The sequence below is a fragment of the Neoarius graeffei genome, chromosome 9 (genome assembly GCF_027579695.1).
Source record: "Neoarius graeffei isolate fNeoGra1 chromosome 9, fNeoGra1.pri, whole genome shotgun sequence".
Taxonomy (NCBI): domain Eukaryota; kingdom Metazoa; phylum Chordata; class Actinopteri; order Siluriformes; family Ariidae; genus Neoarius; species Neoarius graeffei.
Window position 1 is genome coordinate 20,181,172 of NC_083577.1, and position 21,361 is coordinate 20,202,532.

At 42.2% G+C, this 21,361-nt stretch overlaps 1 protein-coding gene across 1 annotated transcript in view; it reads right to left on the reverse strand.

Moving 5' to 3' along the window:
• The window catches only part of ranbp2 (RAN binding protein 2), a 110,830-nt gene that overhangs the window by 41,211 nt on the left and 48,258 nt on the right, over positions 1 to 21,361 (reverse strand). Inside the window, exons 13-19 of the mRNA XM_060929172.1 lie at positions 16,320 to 16,457; positions 16,015 to 16,146; positions 15,723 to 15,932; positions 15,524 to 15,607; positions 15,073 to 15,214; positions 14,886 to 14,980; positions 8,905 to 13,360 (exon numbers count right to left, since the gene is read on the reverse strand). Coding sequence (XP_060785155.1) covers positions 8,905 to 13,360; positions 14,886 to 14,980; positions 15,073 to 15,214; positions 15,524 to 15,607; positions 15,723 to 15,932; positions 16,015 to 16,146; positions 16,320 to 16,457 — 5,257 coding nt within the window. The remainder of the gene's footprint in view (positions 1 to 8,904; positions 13,361 to 14,885; positions 14,981 to 15,072; positions 15,215 to 15,523; positions 15,608 to 15,722; positions 15,933 to 16,014; positions 16,147 to 16,319; positions 16,458 to 21,361) is intronic.

A 21,361-nucleotide genomic window follows, 5' to 3' on the forward strand; every position in this document is an offset into this window, starting at 1 on the left:
GACCAAGACTCCATCAGTTCACTGTATCCAAGAGTGTCATGGCAGAGTGCCCCATAAAAACAAAAATACAAAACCCACTTCACCTCAGACTACACGAGAGTGCCCCCTTGCCTAATAGGGGTCAAATAATGACGATGTTGCGTGCTGTACTGTTTGTAATGGTCACTTTAGCACTGCCCATGGCAGGGTAAACAATTGTAAAAGACATATTGAGATGAGTTTAAAATGTGTCATGTATTCACGTGAATATTATTTATACTCGCTGCCAAGGCTACATGATGAGGCCAAACTCAAAAGGACTTGCTTAAAAGTTACAAGAGAATACAAAAGGAGTTAAATAATAGTAATAAGTATAAATAGTACAAGTAGTACTACCGAAGACCTGTGCTGCCGAACTGGGTGAACCACTCCAACGGATCTTCAACCTTAGCCTGCAGCTGGGTAGAGTGCCCACCCTCTGGAAGACATCATGTACCGTTCCAGTTCCCAAAAAGAATCGGCCCAGCGAGCTGAACGACTTCCGACCGGTGGCACTCACTTCACATCTGATGAAGACGTTGGAGCGGCTCTTCCTCAGCCTCCTCAGACCCCAGGTACAACATGCCCAGGACTGTCTGCAGTTTGCGTACCGGGCAGGTGTCAGTGTGGAAGACGCCATCCTCTACCTGCTACACCGAGCCCACTCTCATCTGGATAAGGGAAATGGCACAGTGAGGATCCTCTTTTTGGACTTCTCGAGTGCCTTCAACACCATCCAGCCCCTATTGCTTCAGGACAAACTGAACAGGATGCGAGTGGACCCCTGCCTGGTCACCTGGATCTCCAGTTACCTCACCGACAGGCCGCAGTAAGTCAGGCTGAAGGACATCACGTCTGACACTGTGATTAGCAGCACCGGAGCACCCTAGGGCACGGTGCTGGCCCCTCTTCTCTTCACCCCGTACACCACGGACTTCTGCTACAACTCGGAGCTGTGTCACATTCAGAAGTTTGCTGATGACACAGCCATCATTGGGTGCATCAGTGACGACAGAGAGGAGGAGTATAGGAGCCTGGTGAGGGACTTTGCTGTGTGGTGCAACAGGAACCATCTGCAGCTCAACACCTCGAAGACCAAGGAGCTGGTCATTGACTTTGGGAGGTCCAGACCAAGGTCACAACCAGTTCTGATCAAGGGAGTCGAGGTGGAGGCTGTGGATTCCTACAATTACCTCAGGCTGTGGCTGGACACCAAGCTGGACTGGACTTGCAACACCAAACACGTACAGGAAGGGACAGAGCAGGCTATGCTTCCTTAGGAGGCTGCGGTCCTTTAACATCTGCAGGAAACTCCTGTGGATGTTCCATCGGTCTGTGGTCGCCAGTGTCCTGTTTTACACCGTGGTGTGCTTGGGGGGGCAGCACATCCAAGGAGGACATATCCAGGCTGGACAAACTGACAAACTGATCAGGCGGGCCGGCTCTGTGGTCGGCATGAAGCTGGACACACTGGTGACGGTGGCAGAGAAGAGGTCTATGGACAAACTATTGAATATCATGGACAATGCCAGTCACCCTCTGCACACCGTCATCAGCAACCAGAGGAGCCTGTTCAGTGACAGAATGCTCCTTCCCAAGTGCAGGACGAACAGACTCAAACTCCTTTGTCCCTCACGCCATCAGACTGTACAACTCCTCTCTGGGGGGGAGGAGGGGTAACAGGAGGACAGAGGATGGGAAGGAGCAGTAGCCTAGCCTAACAATAAGCAATACCAGACAATATGCAATATAATGTGCAATATATAGTGCAATATCTCTCCTGCCACCACCCCCCCTTCTCCCCACCTTTTTCCCCACCTTTCCCCCCTCCCCCATATCTTATTCTTTTTATATGTAAATACTTAATTTATTTTAATTTATCTAGAAGTTCTCTCCATTTCTTTTCTCTGTTTATCTGTAATGATGCTGCTGGAATCTTAATTTCCCTGCGGGAACCCACCCAAAGGGATCAAAAAAGTTTTATCTAATCTACATATTTTACAGTCACATTTGCTCCATATAAACCTCTCATTTGGTTTAGTAAAAGTCTAAAGTCCTTCCCACGCCATGCACTCGGGTGCATTGCTAATCTCCGTTTCAATAGCCCTTGGCCTCTCGCCTATACAGCTAGGGTTACTGTGTGTGTGTGTGTGTGTGTGTGTGGGGGGGGGGGGGGGGGGGGACTGGTCCTCTGGTAACCACAAGAGTTTGACTCCCCATTTGCATCTGTATTGCAGCGTGCCCTGCCAGACGGCAGTAGGTACCATTTTTACGGTGGTCTTTCATATGACCCGACAACGAGTGGAATCCGTGATCTCCCGATCGAGAGGCGGACATGAACCACTAGGGCATTTGGTTTACAGACGAGAAAAAATTACTCAAAGTATTACATATAGCCATCCCAAACAATATAGTAATGATACCTAATGCTTATTTATAAATCTTTTAGGAACCCAGGGAATAATTTGTTTGGACAAAGTGAATAGCAGTAATTGCTATACAAGATGGTAACAGTTGAAGATTGTATAGTACTGGGTGGTTAAAGGCCACCAGCTCAGGCTGCGAAGCGGGTGAGCAAATCGGTCAGGATCCAGGGCCCGCCTTTGGGCCCTGGAAGCCAAAGGCTAAAAGATGCCCTGAAATGCATTCTCCTGCATTTCCAGGGAGCATGCAGGTGATTCCAGTGGGTCACATTTCAGGCAAGAATATTCAAGGAAACATGCTAGTCTTCAGTCAGGAATGCAACTGTTAAGTCACTGTGCAAAATTTGGCAAGTTGAACATGTAAAATTGTTGGAAGGCAAACGGTTCAGGAACTGGTTGAAGGGTTAGGCCTCTTCTCACAGGGCTGCACAGCGGGGTGTCGATCGCTGCTGAACAACCTCTCCACGGACATCAGTAGAACCATCTGTAAGCACTGCAATGTAATACACAGCTCTGACCAAGTTTAGGAGGTCCTCCTTCATTACTTCCCCTATAAGATTTGTAAATTCCCTTGCCTTAGGGTCATTCAAGTATGTCTGGCTTAGGCTACATCCACACGACAACGGCAACGAGATTTAAAAAAATATATATATATATATATATATATATATATATATATATATATATATATCGCGTCCACATGGGCAACGGATCAGTAAAATATCAGGTACATATGGCAACGCAATGTTTGCTGAAAACGATGCAATACACATGCCACACCTCTACGTGCGCTGTAAGACGGTCCCATCGGAGACACCAGAACAATAGAAGAAGTACGATGCATGTGCATAAACCCCTTCTTCTACCCGGCGTCATAGACATATAAACAGACGCCGCATTGAGCCTGATGGCCCGTTGCTGGGATACGTCAGAGTGTCCACCATATTGGATGTGGCAAATCTTCCCCGTAAACCAATGCAAGTAAATGGACTGAACTTCATAAAGCCCCTTTCTACAATAATATTTAACTTGTTGCCTTTTATTCACCCATTAAGACACACACGTATATATTTGGGAAACAAACAGGCATCAAAACAACATGTATAACTTTTAATGTGATGGTTATAAATAGTGTGCGAAATACCCGTCAATATTCCGTGGGAGGTGTGACCTAAATTTCCTCAACATGCAGCAGGCCTATACCGGAATCAGGCTATCGGAAACTTGTTTTTTTTTTTTATTCCGCTGCTACTATCGTAAGCTACTAACGATATCTACACATCAAGGCATGTTTTGGAGTTCAGCGGGGATCGTGTAGAATAATGTGCTGTGCTTACGCTGCTGAAGCCGTGCCGTGCCGTCTCTGCATCACTTTCATTAAATGCCGTGCAGATAGGCTATAAAATGTCTCCAAAAACAATTTTTGCAATATACAGTGCTATATGGAAAAAAAATTCAATTAAACCATATTACAATGGGATTGCTCCATGTGATTGCTTCACAGTCTGACATGCTTCCAATCTCTTCTATTTTTGAGTGTGCCATCACCATCTGACAGCTGGTGGTGAAATTGGTTGGGTGGGCTATGAAATAAATTATAAATTTATTTATAAATTATAAATTGCTTGGAGACAGGTTTCACCGAGCGGCTATTATGCGCGAGACTTCATATTAGCCACAAAGTCAGAAAAATCTGTTCGTAAAATTACGTTATAATGACCAAATACAATGAAAAGTATTTTTCCAGTCTCACCTGTGAAAGGTAATCCCATGTGATCTCGTTTGGACGGTAAATCTGTTGGTACAGTTAAACGCAGCACATGAATGAGGCATCTTTATTCTCCACTTTGCCACATCCAATATGGCGGCGAGGATGACGTATGATTCTACGCGGAAGGCGGCGTCTATGTTTATATGTCTATGCCCGGCGTGACGCACTCACAGTCACGTGGTTGTGACGTCATCGTAAACAAATCCGTTCTACTCATCCAGACGACTTCGCAATGGCGTCGTTGCCAGATCTTTCCACTCTGGAACCCGTTCTCAAAAGATTTCGTTTTGGGGCACCCAAAACGCCGGTGCCGTGTGGACGCCAGGCCGAAACGATAAACAATTTTATCAGATTCACCTGAATCCGTTGCCGTGTGGACAGGGCCTTAGTTTAACACCATGTCAATTTTCCAACTCTGCAAAGATGGGAAGTTTACTGAAAGGGAGATCTTCCTTGGTCAGTGTAGAGCAAACGTCAATCAACATAGCGACCCTTTCCCCATCAGTTTGCTCTGCACCAGCTACTGCTCGCCCAAGGGGTGTTGAGGAGTAGACTGTGGCCAATGATGGTTTGGTTGACAGACGTAAAGCCTGCAAGTAGATTTGGAGCAGTGTACCATCACCATATTAATTTATAGTACGTGTGATCGTGATCATGAACACAGACCCAAAAATGATCTATTACAAGATTTTAAAAATTAGCGTTTGCATTAATATTTTTTGAAAATGAACACGCTATTTGGCAATTTACAGTCATGATCAACTATAGTAGACTGGGATTCTAAAATACTATTTAGATCTAGAGCTAATACCATTTAATTACACTATTTTCATGTATGACTGGCTTGTACATCTGCTGAAATGGCGACAGGTTAGTGCCTAGGCCAAGCAGATTATTTCCAGACAAGCCTGAAAAGTCCAAATGAAACATCGTCAAATAGGCCTACCTGTAGGTGCATGTTGGATTTCGCATGCTTTTGAAACTGATCCTTTTGTAGATTGCGTCCAGAGATCCTGTCAATGAATGACCTGTTCAGGTTTCTCAGAGCCCGCAAGTGAGATTCGCGAGTCTGACAGACCGCACAATGCGTGCTTTGCACACATGCACCCTCTGAGTTGTACACAATCCAGTCTCCCCATTCCCTCTTCCACCTTTCAACTGTACTTAGCTGGGGGCCATGTACAGTGCTGCTGCTGTTATTGGAAACACGTGGGGATTCTGCCATTTTGCCATGGGTCACTGGCCAGTACCAAGCACACACACGGACACAAACCTTCTCAACATTCATCACTCAGCACTTTCGTGTTACTCGCCAAAAACAAGGAAGATCTAGCACCCACCAATAAGGTTTTACTAAAGACTTGGGCATCATCAGAATTCATTTACAGTGGCAATCCATCAAGAAAAGACGACATAAATGAGTGGCACCTGGCGTGGTCACAAGGAACTCATTAAAAGCCTGTCTATTACGCCCGCGGTCATACAGTACTATGCACGCTTCTCAGATTTACAGCCAATCAGAATTCAAGAATTGTTACAGCCCACCACACAAGTCATGAGCTCTCTCTCTCTCTCTCTCTCTCTCTCTCTCTCTCTCTCACTCACACACACACACAAGTGCTTGTGTGTTGAGCATTCATCTGACCAATTATATATCTTGTCCAAATTGCAGTTTACAAGGGATAAAGGCGGCAGAAATTTGCATTGCAGTTTTGCACAACGCACTGTTTTGCATCGCAGTTTGGGGAATTTAGGTAGCAAATTGCAATACGATACCAAACAAATTATTCCCTCGGACCACATCTTGTAGGGATTGTTGGAGAAAAAATAATTTTCATAGTAATCATTCCAGAGTCATCAATAAAGTTCCAACAAAACCAATTCAATCCCCTCAGCGATCCGGCCGCGTTACTGCTTACAAAATTCCGGGGAAGCCGAGTACAGCGGGGCGTGTGGAAAAATAACCAGGTTGTAATGTGTAATTATAGATTATTAGACTTCATCAAAATCAGAGAAATACCGATCAAATACCTCAATAAAATAAATATCTGTGGTGAAACTTCATTGAATTCGAACATTCATTGTATTTTTCTTTTTTATGGTTCACATTAACCATCACAAAATGTCGTAAAATATTTCGGGGGAGTTTTATGACCGAGCCGAACTCACTCACGGTTTGTTTTGCATTCACAATGTGATCATGTCAAACTCGTTTTCTTTCGGTTTCATTTCAGTAAATTAATTTATACTTCACATTTTACTGGATTAATCAAGATTTAACTGCATTTCCTCCAGAAACTCTGAATTCGGGTGAGTCTGACTTAAAACTGCAGATCAGGTGATGGGTTATAATGACGCATGTACTATAATGGGGCACTGAATAGTTTTTGTTGATTGTTAAAGTTGGAGTTTTATTGAAAAATTATAAATCGTTAAAGCATAATGATAACCATAACTATACCTGCTTTTTGATAAACTTTGTTAACTCACTTTCCTTTCATTGAACTAGTAAATACATAGTAATAAATAAAAAGGTTATGGTCAGGACAAGTGAAAAGTCCTGTTGCTTGTCTGACTGGACAAGTGGATTAAAAAGTTAGTGCCGAGCCCTGTATTACAGTGGGGCAAAAAAAGTATTTAGTCAGTCACCAATTGTGCAAGTTCTCCCACTTAAAAAGATGAGAGAGGCCTGTAATTTTCATCATAGGTATACCTCAACTATGAGAGACAAAATGAGGAAAAGAAATCCAGAAAATCACATTGTCTGATTTTTAAAGAATTTATTTGCAAATTATGGTGGAAAATAAGTATTTGGTCAATAACAAAAGTTCATCTCAGTACTTTGTTATATACCCTTTGTTGGCAATGACAGAGGTCAAACGTTTTCTGTAAGTCTTCACAAGGTTTTCACACACTGTTGCTGGTATTTTGGCCCATTCCTCCATGCAGATCTCCTCTAGAGCAGTGATGTTTTGGGGCTGTCGCTGGGCAACACGGACTTTCAACTCCCTCCAAAGATTTTCTATGGGGTTGAGATCTGGAGACTGGCTAGGCCACTCCAGGACCTTGAAATGCTTCTTACGAAGCCACTCCTTCGTTGCCCAGGTGGTGTGTTTGGGATCATTGTCATGCTGAAAGACCCAGCCATGTTTCATCTTCAATGCCCTTGCTGATGGAAGAAAGTTTTCACTCAAAATCTCACGATACATGGCCCCATTCATTCTTTCCTTTACACGGATCAGTCCTCCTGGTCACTTTGCAGAAAAACAGCCCCAAAGCATGATGTTTCCACCCCCATGCTTCACAGTAGGTATGGTGTTCTTTGGATGCAAGTCAGCATTCTTTCTCCTCCAAACACAACAAGTAGAGTTTTTAACAAAAAGTTCTATTTTGGTTTCATCTGACCATATGACATTCTCCCAATCCTCTTCTGGATCATCCAAATGCTCTCTAGCAAACTTCAGACGGGCCTGGACATGTACTGGCTTAAGCAGGGGGACACGTCTGGCACTGCAGGATTTGAGTCCCTGGGGGCGTAGTGTGTTACTGATGGTAGCCTTTGTTACTTTGTTCCCAGCTCTCTGCAGGTCATTCACTAGGTCCCCCCGTGTGGTTCTGGGATTTTTGCTCACCGTTCTTGTGATCATTTTGACCCCACGGGGTGAGATCTTGCATGGAGCCCCAGATCGAGGGAGATTATCAGTGGTCTTGTATGTCTTCCATTTTCTAATAATTGCTCCCACAGTTGATTTCTTCACACCAAGCTGCTTACCTATTGCAGATTCAGCCTTCCCAGCCTGGTGCAGGTCTACAATTTTGTTTTTGGTGTCCTTTGACAGCTCTTTGGTCTTGGACATAGTGGAGTTTGGAGTGTGACTGTTTGAGGTTGTGGACAGGTGTCTTTTATACTGATAACGAGTTCAAACAGGTGCCATTAATACAGGTAACGAGTGGAGGACAGAGGAGCCTCTTAAAGAAGAAGTTACAGGCCTGTGAGAGCCAGAAATCTTGCTTGTTTGTAGGCGACCAAATACTTATTTTACAGAGGAATTTACCAATTAATTCATTAAAAATCCTACAATGTGATTTCCTGGATTCTTTCCCCCCATTCTGTCTCATAGTTGAGGTATACCTATGATGAAAATTACAGGCCTCCCTCATCTTTAAGTGGGAGAACTTGCACAATTGGTGGCTGACTAAATACTTTTTTGCCCCACTGTATGTGGCTTGGCGGAGGTATGCACTTCGACTGGGTGGCTTTCTAGTTTCCTTTTGGTTCTTCTTGTACATACATGGACTCAGGATTTTTTTTTTAAAATCCTTCAAGTTTTCACCACTGGCTTATGTGTTATTAAATGGTCGATCAATATCATTGTGAAACCATTATATACTTAAACTAGTTTATCATCCCATGAAAGTTTCACACCGCAACACCCTTACCACAGTGTTACACAGGTGGGGTATGAAAGGACAAGAACAAAGTCAAAAACCCCGAAACAGAACAGTTAAACGACAGAGAGAACATTGTGTGGAATCAAAAAGCACTGAAGACATTTGCAAATTGACCCCTTCTGGGTAAACTTAACCAGAACTGAGGATCATTTTAAACAGTAAAAAACTGGCAATAATGATTAAGCTGTTAAGAAAAAAATTTCAAAGACTTAACTTTAGTAAAAAATATATATTCCTCACCTCTTTCTGGCACTTTGAATGGAGTCGTCATCTTGCTTTCAGCTGTTTTAGAGCTTGAAGCACTGCCCGATGCTTGATCTTCAAGACTTGTAGCTGGACTAGAAACCATCTGTTTAGGGGACACTGGGCTTCCAAATATTTTCTGCAAATGACTTGACCCAAAAACAAACTTGGGGGAAGAGACCAAAGGGGAGATGTGTGGGCTTGGACTCTGAGTAGCCGCTTGACTGCTTTCAGAAGGCTGTTCGGTTTTTTCTTTCGTCGTCTCCTCAAGTACCTCAATAGCAGCTTGACCACACAGGGATTGGGGGGAAGTCAGGACTTCTCTAGGGGAAGCAGACACAAGAAGGGCTGCCTTTTCCTGGGCATCCTTGGCCTTCTCAAAAAATTCCTTGAAAGAATTTGCAGTCTCCAGCAATTTAAACCGCACAGCCAACTGCTCAACTTTTCCTTCTCCTTCAGCAAAGTCGTAAGCACTCCAGATCCATGCCTTTTCTGCTCCTTTCATCGGCTCAAGTTTCATATCCGAGGCTATCCAGTGGTTTGCACATAATTTAAGAACCTGGTCACGTCTCATCACAAGTCTTGTGCGCTTTGTATCGTAGTTTTGCAAAATTTTGATGTCTCCGATACCCCTTTCTTTCCACTGGTTGAGGTCTTTATCATAGCGATACAACTTTGCTCGGTGACTGAACACGACTTGCTCGTTCTCTTCTCCATTTAAAAGCTCAACCACTTCAGGCATTGGCACAACTGGTTCAAAGTACTGGCCATCTCTTTCCTCTTCTTGACTTATTTCTTGTTCATCATCTGTTCCGACAGATGTCCCACTCTGATTCAGCTTCGCTGGGGATTTGGAGGGACTAAGTATAGGCTGGAAGTTGAAACTAAACCCAGCTGATGATTCTCCAAAACGGAACAAATTTTTTTGCAATGGACTACTAGCTTGTGGAGAAGCGCATATAGATGTGTCAGCGCTTTCATCATGATCATCATCTTGCAAACCATAATTATCCCATTCCAAAGTGGGTCCAGTGCTCTCACCATGGGACTTGAGAGCTGAGATATCGTTTGCTGTTGCAACACTGCTTTCCTCGTGCTTGCCTTTCACTGCATCATAAGTCAAGAATGATTTGAGGTCCTTAAGACCAGATTTCATTTCCTCAGCTTTCCGTATGAGATTTGCTGTTCGGTCTGAATTAGCCAGCTTATGAGGGGTCTGTAGAGGAATGTCCAAGAGGAGTCGTTGGCACGCCTCAAACTTTTGCTTAAACTCTTCTGCAAGCTCTGGAGTTTTAAACTTGGCAGCCAACTGCTCTAACTTGGGATCGTCGTCTGAAAAGTCGTTTGCTAACCATACCCAGGCACGATCTGAGCCAGAAAGGGGTTTTAGGTTCATTGTAGTAGTGATCCAGTGATTAGCACACACCTTCAGCACTTGCTCTCGTCTCATTAGAACTCTAAGCCTCCCGTTTTGATTATTTTTAAGAATTTTGAGATTTCCAACCCCTCGTTCTTTCCACTGATGAGTTTCATTATCAAACCTGAAAAGCTTAACACGTATTGTGTACAGACATTCCTCATCCTCTTCCCCTGTAACAAGATCGACTTTTTCAGGCATCTTAACCACAGGCTCAAACTGGATATCATCATTTTCTTCTGTTCTGTACATATCTTCCTCTTCTTGATCAACAGAGGTGTCTGCTTTTTGGTTTTGCAGAAAGGAGGTAAAAAGTTGCTCACCAGCCCGCTCAAAGCCTTTAAAACTGGGATCCTTCTGGCCAAATTGAAAGTTACCCTGCGAAGAATTGGCCAAGTCTGCAAAACTGAATGGAACCTGCTTTCCTGTAATCAGTGGACAATCATCATTACTTAGACTGTCCGCTGACTGGACAGATGTGGAGGATGCTTCCTTTTCTTTTTCTCTGTGTTGTTCAGCAATGTTTTTCAGCAACACTGAGGCAGGTTCACTGTTGGCTGGCTTTGATTCAGAGCCCTTAATACCAAATTTAAATTCACTGGTTAACCCTGGCATTGAAATAGAGGATTTTGAACTAGCTGAAGACGTTTCAGCTTGAGTTGTTGGTGGGGTATCTTTCTTACCCTGACCAAAGTGAAAAGTACCAGCTTCAAAGTTGGCTGTAAACCCTGTACTTGCAGGATGGTTAGCTTGACCATCAGTACTAAAGCTAAAGGTGGAGGATGCTGGTGCAGCCTGAGTACTGTTTGCATTTAGATAAGGACTCTTGCATGACACACAACAACTAGATGTGCCTTCATTTCTAACTAGACAGACATTACAATCCCATTTTGCTTCATTTTTTCTGCTGCTACAAGGAGCATTACAAGAAACACAGTTTGCTGCAGCTGCCTCATTCCTGACCAGGCAGTTATCACAATCCCACTGACCTCTTTTTTTGATAAACTTATCAAATCCAGAGCCAATAGAGCAGGCAGCGCTTGCCGACTGTTTGGTAGATTCTGGAGCTGCATCGGTTTTGGTTTGGTTTGCAACACAAGTGCTTGCAGAAGGCTCATTCCTTTTTGCATCACCGTGACTGAATGCCTGTGATCCAATTTTGAAGGAAAAAGGAATCTGGGATCCAAATGCCTTGAAGCTGGCATCACCGGCATCCTTAGAACTTCCACCAAGTCCAAACTTAAAGGCTCCTGTTGAGGGTGCAGGAGCAGGGGCACTTTTAAATCCATCAGCTGGTTTAGTGTCAGGTTTCGAGTCACTGCAAGGATTGGGGCTGCTACAAGCAACACATTCTTTCGATGAGGAGTTATTTCTTACAGCGCAGACATTACAATCCCATTCACCTTCCTTCTTAGCAAAAAGGGTTTTAAGATCAACATTTCTGTTCGAATCCACATTTTGCTCAAGTTGACCAGACTTTGTCTCACCCTGATTGGACGGAGTAACAGTTGGCGGTGTTCCAAATTTAAAGGAAAAAGGAATCTGGGATCCAAATGCCTTGAAGCTGGCATCACCGGCATCCTTAGAACTTCCACCAAGTCCAAACATAAAGGCTCCTGTTGAGGGTGCAGGAGCACTTTTAAATCCATCATCTGGTTTAGTTTCAGCCTTCAGGTCACCGCAAGGATTGGGGCTGCTACAAGCAACACATTCTTTCGATGAGGTGTTATTTCTTACAGCGCAGACATTACAATCCCATTCACTTTCCTTCTTAGCAAAAAGGGTTTTAAGATCAACATTTCTGCTTGATTCCTCAAAGGTAGAAGGTTTGGAGTCATTTTCATTCAGTTGACTTTGCAGTTTTGGCTGTTTAAGAATATCTTTCTGAGCTTCCTCAAATTTTTGTTTGAATAAAGCTGCTTCATCTGCAGTCTTAAAACGAATAGCCAGCTGTTCTGTCTTTTGCATTTCATCAGCATAGTCCACAGCATACCATACCCATGATTTATCAGATCCAGCATTTGGTTTCAGAACCATGTCTGCAGTGATGTAGTGATTTGCACATATTTTTAAAACCTGTTCTCTCCTCATCAGCAATCGATATTTGCCTGATGTTTTGTGCTTTAGGATTTTGATAGATCCAATGCCTCTTTCTTTCCATTCTTTTGTTTCTGCCTCAAAACGGAACAATTTGGCTCTGTTACAGAACATTTCTTCTTCCTCCTCCTCCCCAGTTTTGACATCAATCTTATTGGGCAGAGGAACAATGGGTTCAAAATGTGGACCATCCTCATCCTCTTCAACATGGGTGCTGTCATCACTTTCGACACATTTCTCTTCACTTTCCTCTCCAGTCACTGGCTTGGTCATGTTTGCAAAGCTAAATGTTTGGTCAGGTTTTCCAAAAAGAGTTGTTTTACCCTGTGCGCCATCAACAAATGAAAAGCCTTTTTTACTCCCAAAAGTAAAGACCCCACTATGGCTGGGTGTTGGGTCATGCGACTGAGAGTTTAGGGTTGAATGGCCTTCAGGTCTGGGAGGAATATCTGAAGTCAGAAGCCCCAAGAGGCTTTCACTGTTATTTTTCACCTCTACAGCTGAGAAAGTAAAGTCACCATCATTAGATTTGAAGTTTGAATTGAACTTGAAAGCAGCTGCTGTTGGAGTTGTTTGGGAGGCAGCTCCAGTCACTGGCTTAGAAGTCTCAACTGGATTTTGCTGGCCAAAGTTCATCTTAAAGTCCACTGACTTGCCTTCACTGCTCTTACAGGACTGAGCAGGTATTACAGTTGGCTTAGTGAAATACCCAGGTTCTGGCAACGCTGGATTGGTAGATGGTTGAGAAACATGACTGCAGTATTCTTCACTGTATGGGGACAGCAAGCTTGTAGCTGGCGATTCAAACCTGATGGAGGTACCAAAAACCTGATCTTGAGAGTACATGCATGCTCCTGTTTGAAGAGGGGGTGTATGTGTTGGTTGCTGGTAGGCATACATATGCGGCTGAGGGAGACGATTCATTCCATAGACGGGTGCCTATGGGAAAGATATGTTAAAGGAATGCCTCAGTTTTTTAAACTCCCCTTCATCTACCACATTTGTAACTTATAGACAATAATGCAGAAAAAAGCCTTCTTCCATCATTACTTCCTTCACAAGTTAAAATACTCAACAACAGGAGTTGAATTCAAAAACAGTCCTTCTACCCTACCAGGAACCAGTCATAAGACCGGAGTCTTAACCAAAGCTGATCGTTTTACCCAGATTTCCAAAAAACTAAATAAAACTAATCTATGGTTACTTATGGTTTCCCAAATGTTGTGATATTTGTGTGTGATCAAGTAGAAAGAATCGCACCTTAGTCTTTACCTTGAGCTACAAACCCTTCCCTCAAAAAACACACCTGAAAGAAGACTTTGTATTCTATCCACATTCACCAGATATGAGCAATCGCATACTCTGATTGGCTACTCTACTATTAGGCTAATTAGCTCATATACCATGAGTAGAGAGAAACAAAATGACGGCACGTGTTGCTGAACCAATCGAGGACGAAATAAAATCTTTACTTGAAACCCCCCCCCCAAAAAAAGCAACAAAATATGGAATAAAAAGTATTTCATAGTAAGAACGCATCTTTATTATTTTTCAAGAATTATTATTGTAGCAAGGGCGGCACGGTGGTGTAGTGGTTAGCGCTGTTGCCTCACAGCAAGAAGGTCCGGGTTCGAGCCCCGTGGCCGGCGAGGGCCTTTCTGTGCGGAGTTTGCATGTTCTCCCCGTGTCCGCGTGGGTTTCCTCCGGGTGCTCCGGTTTCCCCCACAGTCCAAAGACATGCAGGTTAGGTTAACTGGTGACTCTAAATTGACCGTAGGTGTGAATGTGAGTGTGAATGGTTGTCTGTGTCTATGTGTCAGCCCTGTGATGACCTGGTGACTTGTCCAGGGTGTACCCCGCCTTTCGCCCGTAGTCAGCTGGGATAGGCTCCAGCTTGCCTGCGACCCTGTAGAACAGGATAAAGCGGCTAGAGATAATGAGATGAGATTATTGTAGCATTTTTCACAAACCGCTCCTGTCATTTTGCTGGCTTGTTGACATTCTAAGTGGAAATGATTTTGTCAGATGTTTTGTATAAAGTTATCGAATTTACAAAAAAATAAAAATGCTGTTTCTCAAAACCCAGTGAAAGTGGATAGAATAATTATTCCACTCAATCTCATCGTACATGGCTTATAACTAACTCGGTGCTATGCGCCTTGTCGGCTATCAGCTCATGTACGACTCAATTTCGTGGAATAACTTAAATAGCTTAAATTAATTATAGCCTTTTTTTCTTACTGTATTTGACAATGGATGTTTTGCAATTTTTTTTTCTTTGCCTATAATATTTCACTGAACCTGCAACTGCCTTAAGAGATGCATTAGAAGCGTGTTCTAAACAAACAGGACTGTTCAGTTTTGTTTTTTTAAATTTCAGGAAGCTGGCGAATTTATATGTTTTGAAACAGTGCTGAAACACTGACAGCTGCAGTCCTTGTTTCCAGGTCACACGTCTGCCTACCTTGGATGGTGTTACGTTTGCAGCAGTGCGAAGAAGGTACTGTGAATTATATGCAGGGGACTGGTTGTAGTACACTGAAGGACCTGTAGTGGCAACTGAGAAAACCAAATAAAATGTGACATTAACACAGTGTCAAAAGTCAAATAAAGGCATCACACTCTGTGTTCAGTAATCTAGTTAGACTGACCAGTAAGAGGCACTCCATGGAACGACTGCGTTGCTGAAAAGGGCTCCTGAAATGCCTCTGCTGCATAATTCCCTCCATACACTCTGTGAAATGGGGACTCTGTTGATCCAGAGGAATTGTGTCTCAGATCATGAACCTCGTTCTGCAAAGCAAACATTCAGAGACGTGCCAAGTGTGACTTGCTGCCCTTGGTTGTTTAACATTTTAATCATCTCCCTGTACTCAAGTTATCATCATTAAATCATATTCTATTTTTCATATTTAGCAGACCTTTAGCCAAAAAACAAAATCTACGCAACATGTACTAAAGGGATACGCCACAGAATGTACAGTATAGCTGTGGCTTGGTACAGCAATATCCATCATCCCTGTACAGCAGTGCTGTTCCACTACATCTTAATATTTGTTTTTTAGAATTATTCATTCAATGAACTCCAAGTTGCAAACTGACCTTCAAAGCCTCGACTTGTTGACAGAGCATCTGCAAAAGTGACTTTTGATCCTCCACCCAGTGAGGGGGTGTTTTGGGAGAAAACTAGGATAAAAAAAAGAGGACTTTAATAACTTGAGCAACAAAACATGCACTTTGGGGGGGAAAAAATGAAAACGCAAAAAAAAAAAAAAAAAAAAAAAAAAACACACTAACATACCACCGATCTCTTAGAGGGAGAGAGGACACTTTTGGCCGGAGAGGACATTGAGAACTTCTGGGAAGCAGCCACAGCTGGATCTGTGAGGGAGTGTGGGCTTGAAGTCATTGGAAGTCCTTCATGAACTCCATCCACAGCCTCTCCACTCTCTCCAAGCTGCTGATTGACCTCATTGAGCAAGTCCATAATTTCCTCCATTGACACCGGCAGCTGGAATATAAAATCTGACATGAAATCTTAACCCTGATTAACAATTACACAAGCGAATGGTGATTGGAATTGGATCCTAGACCTTCTCCATGTCATCTGCACCAGCATGGTAGATCTTCGATAAGTATTTCCTGAACTGCTGGAGAAGGCTGACGCACATTTCTTGAGTTTCCTCAACTCCATTTCCTGCCTCTTCAGAGAGTCTCTGATAGATCTGTGATCAAACAATAAAAAAACCTTAGTACAAATGTATGGCTATCCATAAACATCCTAGTTAAACACCACCAGATGTTCTGTTTTTGTCCATCAGGGTGTATGCAAACCACTTTTATGGAAGCAAGTCAAAAATAACTACTGTACGCGAGATGGCAAATAATTCTTGATTACCTGAGCAAGATGCCAGTAAGAAGAGATGCAGTTGAGCTTCTCAAGCTTCAAGATGGCCTGCTCAGTATTGCCCTCAATGTCAAGAAGAGTAGCGAATGCCATCATAGCCTCCTCTTCATAGCCTTTAATTTCAGAAACCTAAACGGGGGGGGGGGGGGACGACACACTGCATTATTCAACCAATTCGATTGAATCCTCTCGATCCCAATACAATTCGACAGTGTTGCAGATCTGGAAACAAACTTCTAGTTAGAAAGCAAAATATAAATCACAAGTTTTTGTTTTGTTTGAAAGGACATGAATTTGCACTGCATTTACACTTTCCAGTACTGTGATTTTTTTTTCTAAAAGAGGAAAAGGGAGGAAAAAAAAAAGATCTATTTTTATACTGTTTCTTATGTAACCCGTCCTATGATGTGTATGTATCGGTATGAGTGTATGAATGTATACTTCTATGCACCAGAAGGAGCAGCACTTTAAATTTCCTTGTGACAATGTCTTACAATGTTTTACAATGACAAATTATTCTGAATTTGGTTTCAATATGGTCTAAAACAGGGGTCACCAAACTTTTTTCTCTGGGGGCCACATTGTCGTTCCTGACTGTGATGGGGGCCGGGGTCAGGTCAGCTATATCACATAGAATTGTATGACCCAGACAAATATGACCACCAGCAGGCCTCATTGTGTAGTAGAGATTACTAGCCTGGCACAGCCATCCCCACTACTATATCCATACTACTATATCAACACTTGATTCCTGGCACATATTTTTTTATCTTTACTAGTGGTTTGCAAAAGTAGTAATCGAGTCTTCACACTTTGTTTTAATTTGAAATACCACTGATATTCCATTTATTTATTTTCTAATAAAAATAATATCAAAGCTGTCAAGGTAAGAAACATCTGCCTATTTGAGGTGATTGACACTGGCAAAGGTGAGTGGAAAATTATAAATTGTAGGTAGGCCTGTTGATATTATTAATAATATAAATAATAATTGTATGCAGCACTTAATAAAGGTCAAATAAATAGGCCTATAAAATAAATACATTTTAAAAAACAGTGAAATTATAATATGAGCAATAGATCACAGCAGTTGTGCTGTGTCCTGCACGTCATTGCTCTCATCCATGGCCAAAGCAAAAAACTCGAATTCTGACGCTCTCTCATTCAGCTGGTCATACACGTTGTCCCCCAAATCTTCGGTTCGCCTGGTCATAGTAGGTGCGGAGAGACTCACCGCGTTGAGCGCATCCTTCTTGTCGGGACACACCTCCTCGGCCACAGCAAGCATGCATACTTTAACAAAGTCCCCATCAGTAAACGGCTTTCCATGGGTAGCTGGTAGGTGAGCTACCTTATAGCTAGCTCGGACAGCAGCCTGGTTGATCTGGGTTTGGGGAAGGAATACATTCTGTTGTGCAGCCAGTCCGCATTTCATCCTCCGAATCCTGTCTTCTCTTGTTTGCCCTCGCAAACTAGCATACTCTTTGTGGCGGGTTTCATAGTGACGACGCAGATTATATTCTTTGAAAACCGGCACACTTTCTTTACATACAAGACAAACTGCACGGTCCTTACACTGAACGAAAAAATAATCGGTGGCCCACTGTTTTTTAAAAACTCTGCACTCTCCGTCAGCTTTTCGCTGACCGCTAGCCATTTTGCTGTCCTGAACACTGACAGTTCTCTGCGCGTGCGCTGCCTGTCACTGCTTGATCGCGAGCATATGATGAAAATTTGGAAAATATGAATAGTTCATTTTATAACTAAATATCAATTTTAATTGATAAAATCAACAAAATACAAGATGCAGACATGTTATTATTTGCCAAAAAGCAATTTAAAAAAAATAGGCCATGACCACTTTTGGGGATTGCCTCATAGGGCCGGTTCAAGTGATGGGGGGCAGAGGGGCCGGTCAAAAGGGGGTGGCGGGCCGGATCTGGCCCGCGGGCCGTAGTTTGGTGACCCCTGGTCTAAAATATGTATTGGAAACATCTACACATTAAAATCACATAGCTTTAGTTTACAAAATCACCCTAAACCTCGTTTCCAAAGCCAGGTCCAACTTGGACTTCAGTATTGAATACTGTAGATGCATTTATTATATTTTATATCGTCTTAATATGTGTTTAAATAGCATTTATTAATAAATGCGCAACTACTTCAAAATGTACAATTACATCAAATCAAAACTGCTTTTATATAAAAGCCAATACGGATTTCGTGATGAACATTCTACAGAAATGGCATCACGAGAAATAAATGATAGGATTCTATAGCATATGGATAAGGGAGAGGTCCCTATAGCCATCTTTTTGGGCTTATCCAAGGCGTCTGACACTCTTGATCATACTATTCTTTTAGAAAACTTATCTTTCTGTGGTGTTACAGGGACTGCAAATGATCTGATAAGAAGTTATCATACAAACAGGAGACAATTTGTTGATTCTGACAATTGTAAATCATGTATGGCTGATCTAACTACTGGGGTTCCTCAAGGGTCTGTTCTGGGCCCACGTCTCATCGTTTACATGAATGATATTTCAACAGTGAGTGATGTTTTCAACTTTATTTTATATGCTGATGATACGACCCTAATTAACGGGTGCACTTAGTCAGTTCCCAACTGAGACATGCTTTAATAAAGAATTGCATACAATAAGCACTCTGTTGGAGGTCAGTAAGTGGTCTTTAAATATAGGTAAAACAAAACTGATGTTTTCACTCAGCCCAGCGTACAGTTCATGTTCCTAATGTTGCTTTATATGGCACAGTTAGAGAATGTGTTGAACGCGTCAATTTTTGGGCATGACTTTAAGGCGACTCATTTTAGATTTTTCGGATCACGGATCCGCTGATGGCAGTTAAATACTACCGCTAGAAAAATAAAAAGTCTGTGCGTATTTTTATTTTAACTGCCGAAATGTACAAAAAGAAACGTAAAAAAAGTGTCACATATTTTTCTTGCAACAGCACTGTATCCCTGGTACTAGGTCACATTTCTTTAAGTAAACAGTATTAGAATCGCAAATACAAACGACAATGTGTGTTGTATATATCCACTTCAGCTGAGTCCGAAAACGAAACTATTTACGACATTGAGTATTCACTTGAATGTTTTTATGGTATTTAAGACCGCTTTACGACAGTGTCAACCTCGTGCTGACCATGGCTGACGCTGACGGCATGGATTCCGAGCTATAGCCTCAACTGTACGTAAGCATAAAGTGTGGTAAAGAAAAGTCTTTTCACTGTCTCACTAACCAAAACGTGGGCGATTTCGTCTCTCAAGCGTTGAAAGTAAACAAAAAGATCAAAACGATCTTTGGTTCTCAGAAAGGCGGCGGTGATGTAACGAGCGTGATGCCAAATGTGCCTGCCATAACGTTAGTTTGCAATTTTGGCTGCAAGTATCTGACTGTGGAATTAGAAGAGGATGGTGCCGCAGAGAGTCCTATCGAATCAAGTAGCACGAACGTATCAGCCTTCGATGTACTCATGAGAGCTCAACGGTCATATGACCACATACCTTCAGAGAAGTAAGTACTGGAATACTAGTCCGTGTTATAAACTTATACACAAGAACACACACACACACACACGTGTGTGTGTATAAAGTGTGTCTCTTGAATTTAAATTATTTTTTCATCTTAATCAGACATTGAAATTTTGCCATGCAAAAAAAAAAATTAATTAAAAAAAAATTTGGACAAAGACACTTTATTTCGACCGACATCATCAAAAACATGTTGAAAAAATCAGTGAACCTAAAGATAAAAAATGGGTGGCCTAAACAGATGTATGAAATGGAATGCTCATCTACACAAAAAAAAGTGTCAAAATTTCCAGAACCATTGGTGTGCTCAGCAGGTTCAAAGCAGTGTTGCCTGAGGAAACGTTATTTACTATCTATAATGCTCTTGTTCAGCCACACAATGTATGGACTTCTGCACCGGGCTTTAATATCAATAGGCTTTTCAAATTGCAAAAGAAAGCAATAGGCTTAATCGCTAAGAGTAAATGTAATGCTCATACAGAACCGCTCTTCAAGAGATCAAAGGTATTCAAGTTCAAGATCTGTTCAGAATTCACGTGCTCAAATTATATTTCAAACATGCCAGTCATAGTTCGCCATCATATCTGCAGGCTATGCCTTTAAGCCTCAATAATGAGGTACAACACAAGAGGACATCAAAACCTATTCACAGATAGAACAGACAAGATTGCTGATAGGAGAGTTAGTATACAAATATGTAAAATTGTGAATGAGACTCCAGTTGTGGTCAAAGAAAAGGTTAATACCCACTGCCAAAAAGGTTTCGCTAATTATGCAAAGAACTACATTCTAGAAAAGTATAATGAATCCTGTTGTGTCATGAATACACATGCCACTTATGATATATTTTAATGTTGCTGGATACTGCATGATGATTAAAATGTTTACATGTATTTATGTAATGTTCATTTCTAAAACTGATATACCTAGTTATGTATTACACTTGTATTGAAGTTATTATAATTCACCACAGTCTAAATATTTTGTCATTTACACTTCCTGCCTTATGTAATTAATTCTTGCTCTTTTTGTGAACACCCTTACAGTTTTCCCAATGTCTATTGTTTATACTCCTTTCTTAATCCACTATCAATTATTTAACATAGCTGTCATTTATGGCTTGATTACTACTGAAAACTAATATATACTGTAAAGGTGGTCCCTACTGCAGCGATCTGATATGGATCTTTGTCGGGATCTCCTGAGCACATTTCAATCTCACACACAAGATTTTAGGGGTGTTCACACGGCAACTTTTACTCTGGTGTAGCACCAGGGCTGCCCCGGTAGAGCGTTCACACAGTACAAAGTTATACCGGTGTAGCCCCTGAAAACTGCTTAAACTGGTGCAAATCTAACCCTGCTCGGGAGGCGGTTTAAGAAATTTATTCTGGAGTAAACGCTAGCTTGCGGGGCAGCACCGATATAAAATGGGACGTCTGAACGCTACAGGGGTGGACTCGCTACGCGTGAGGAG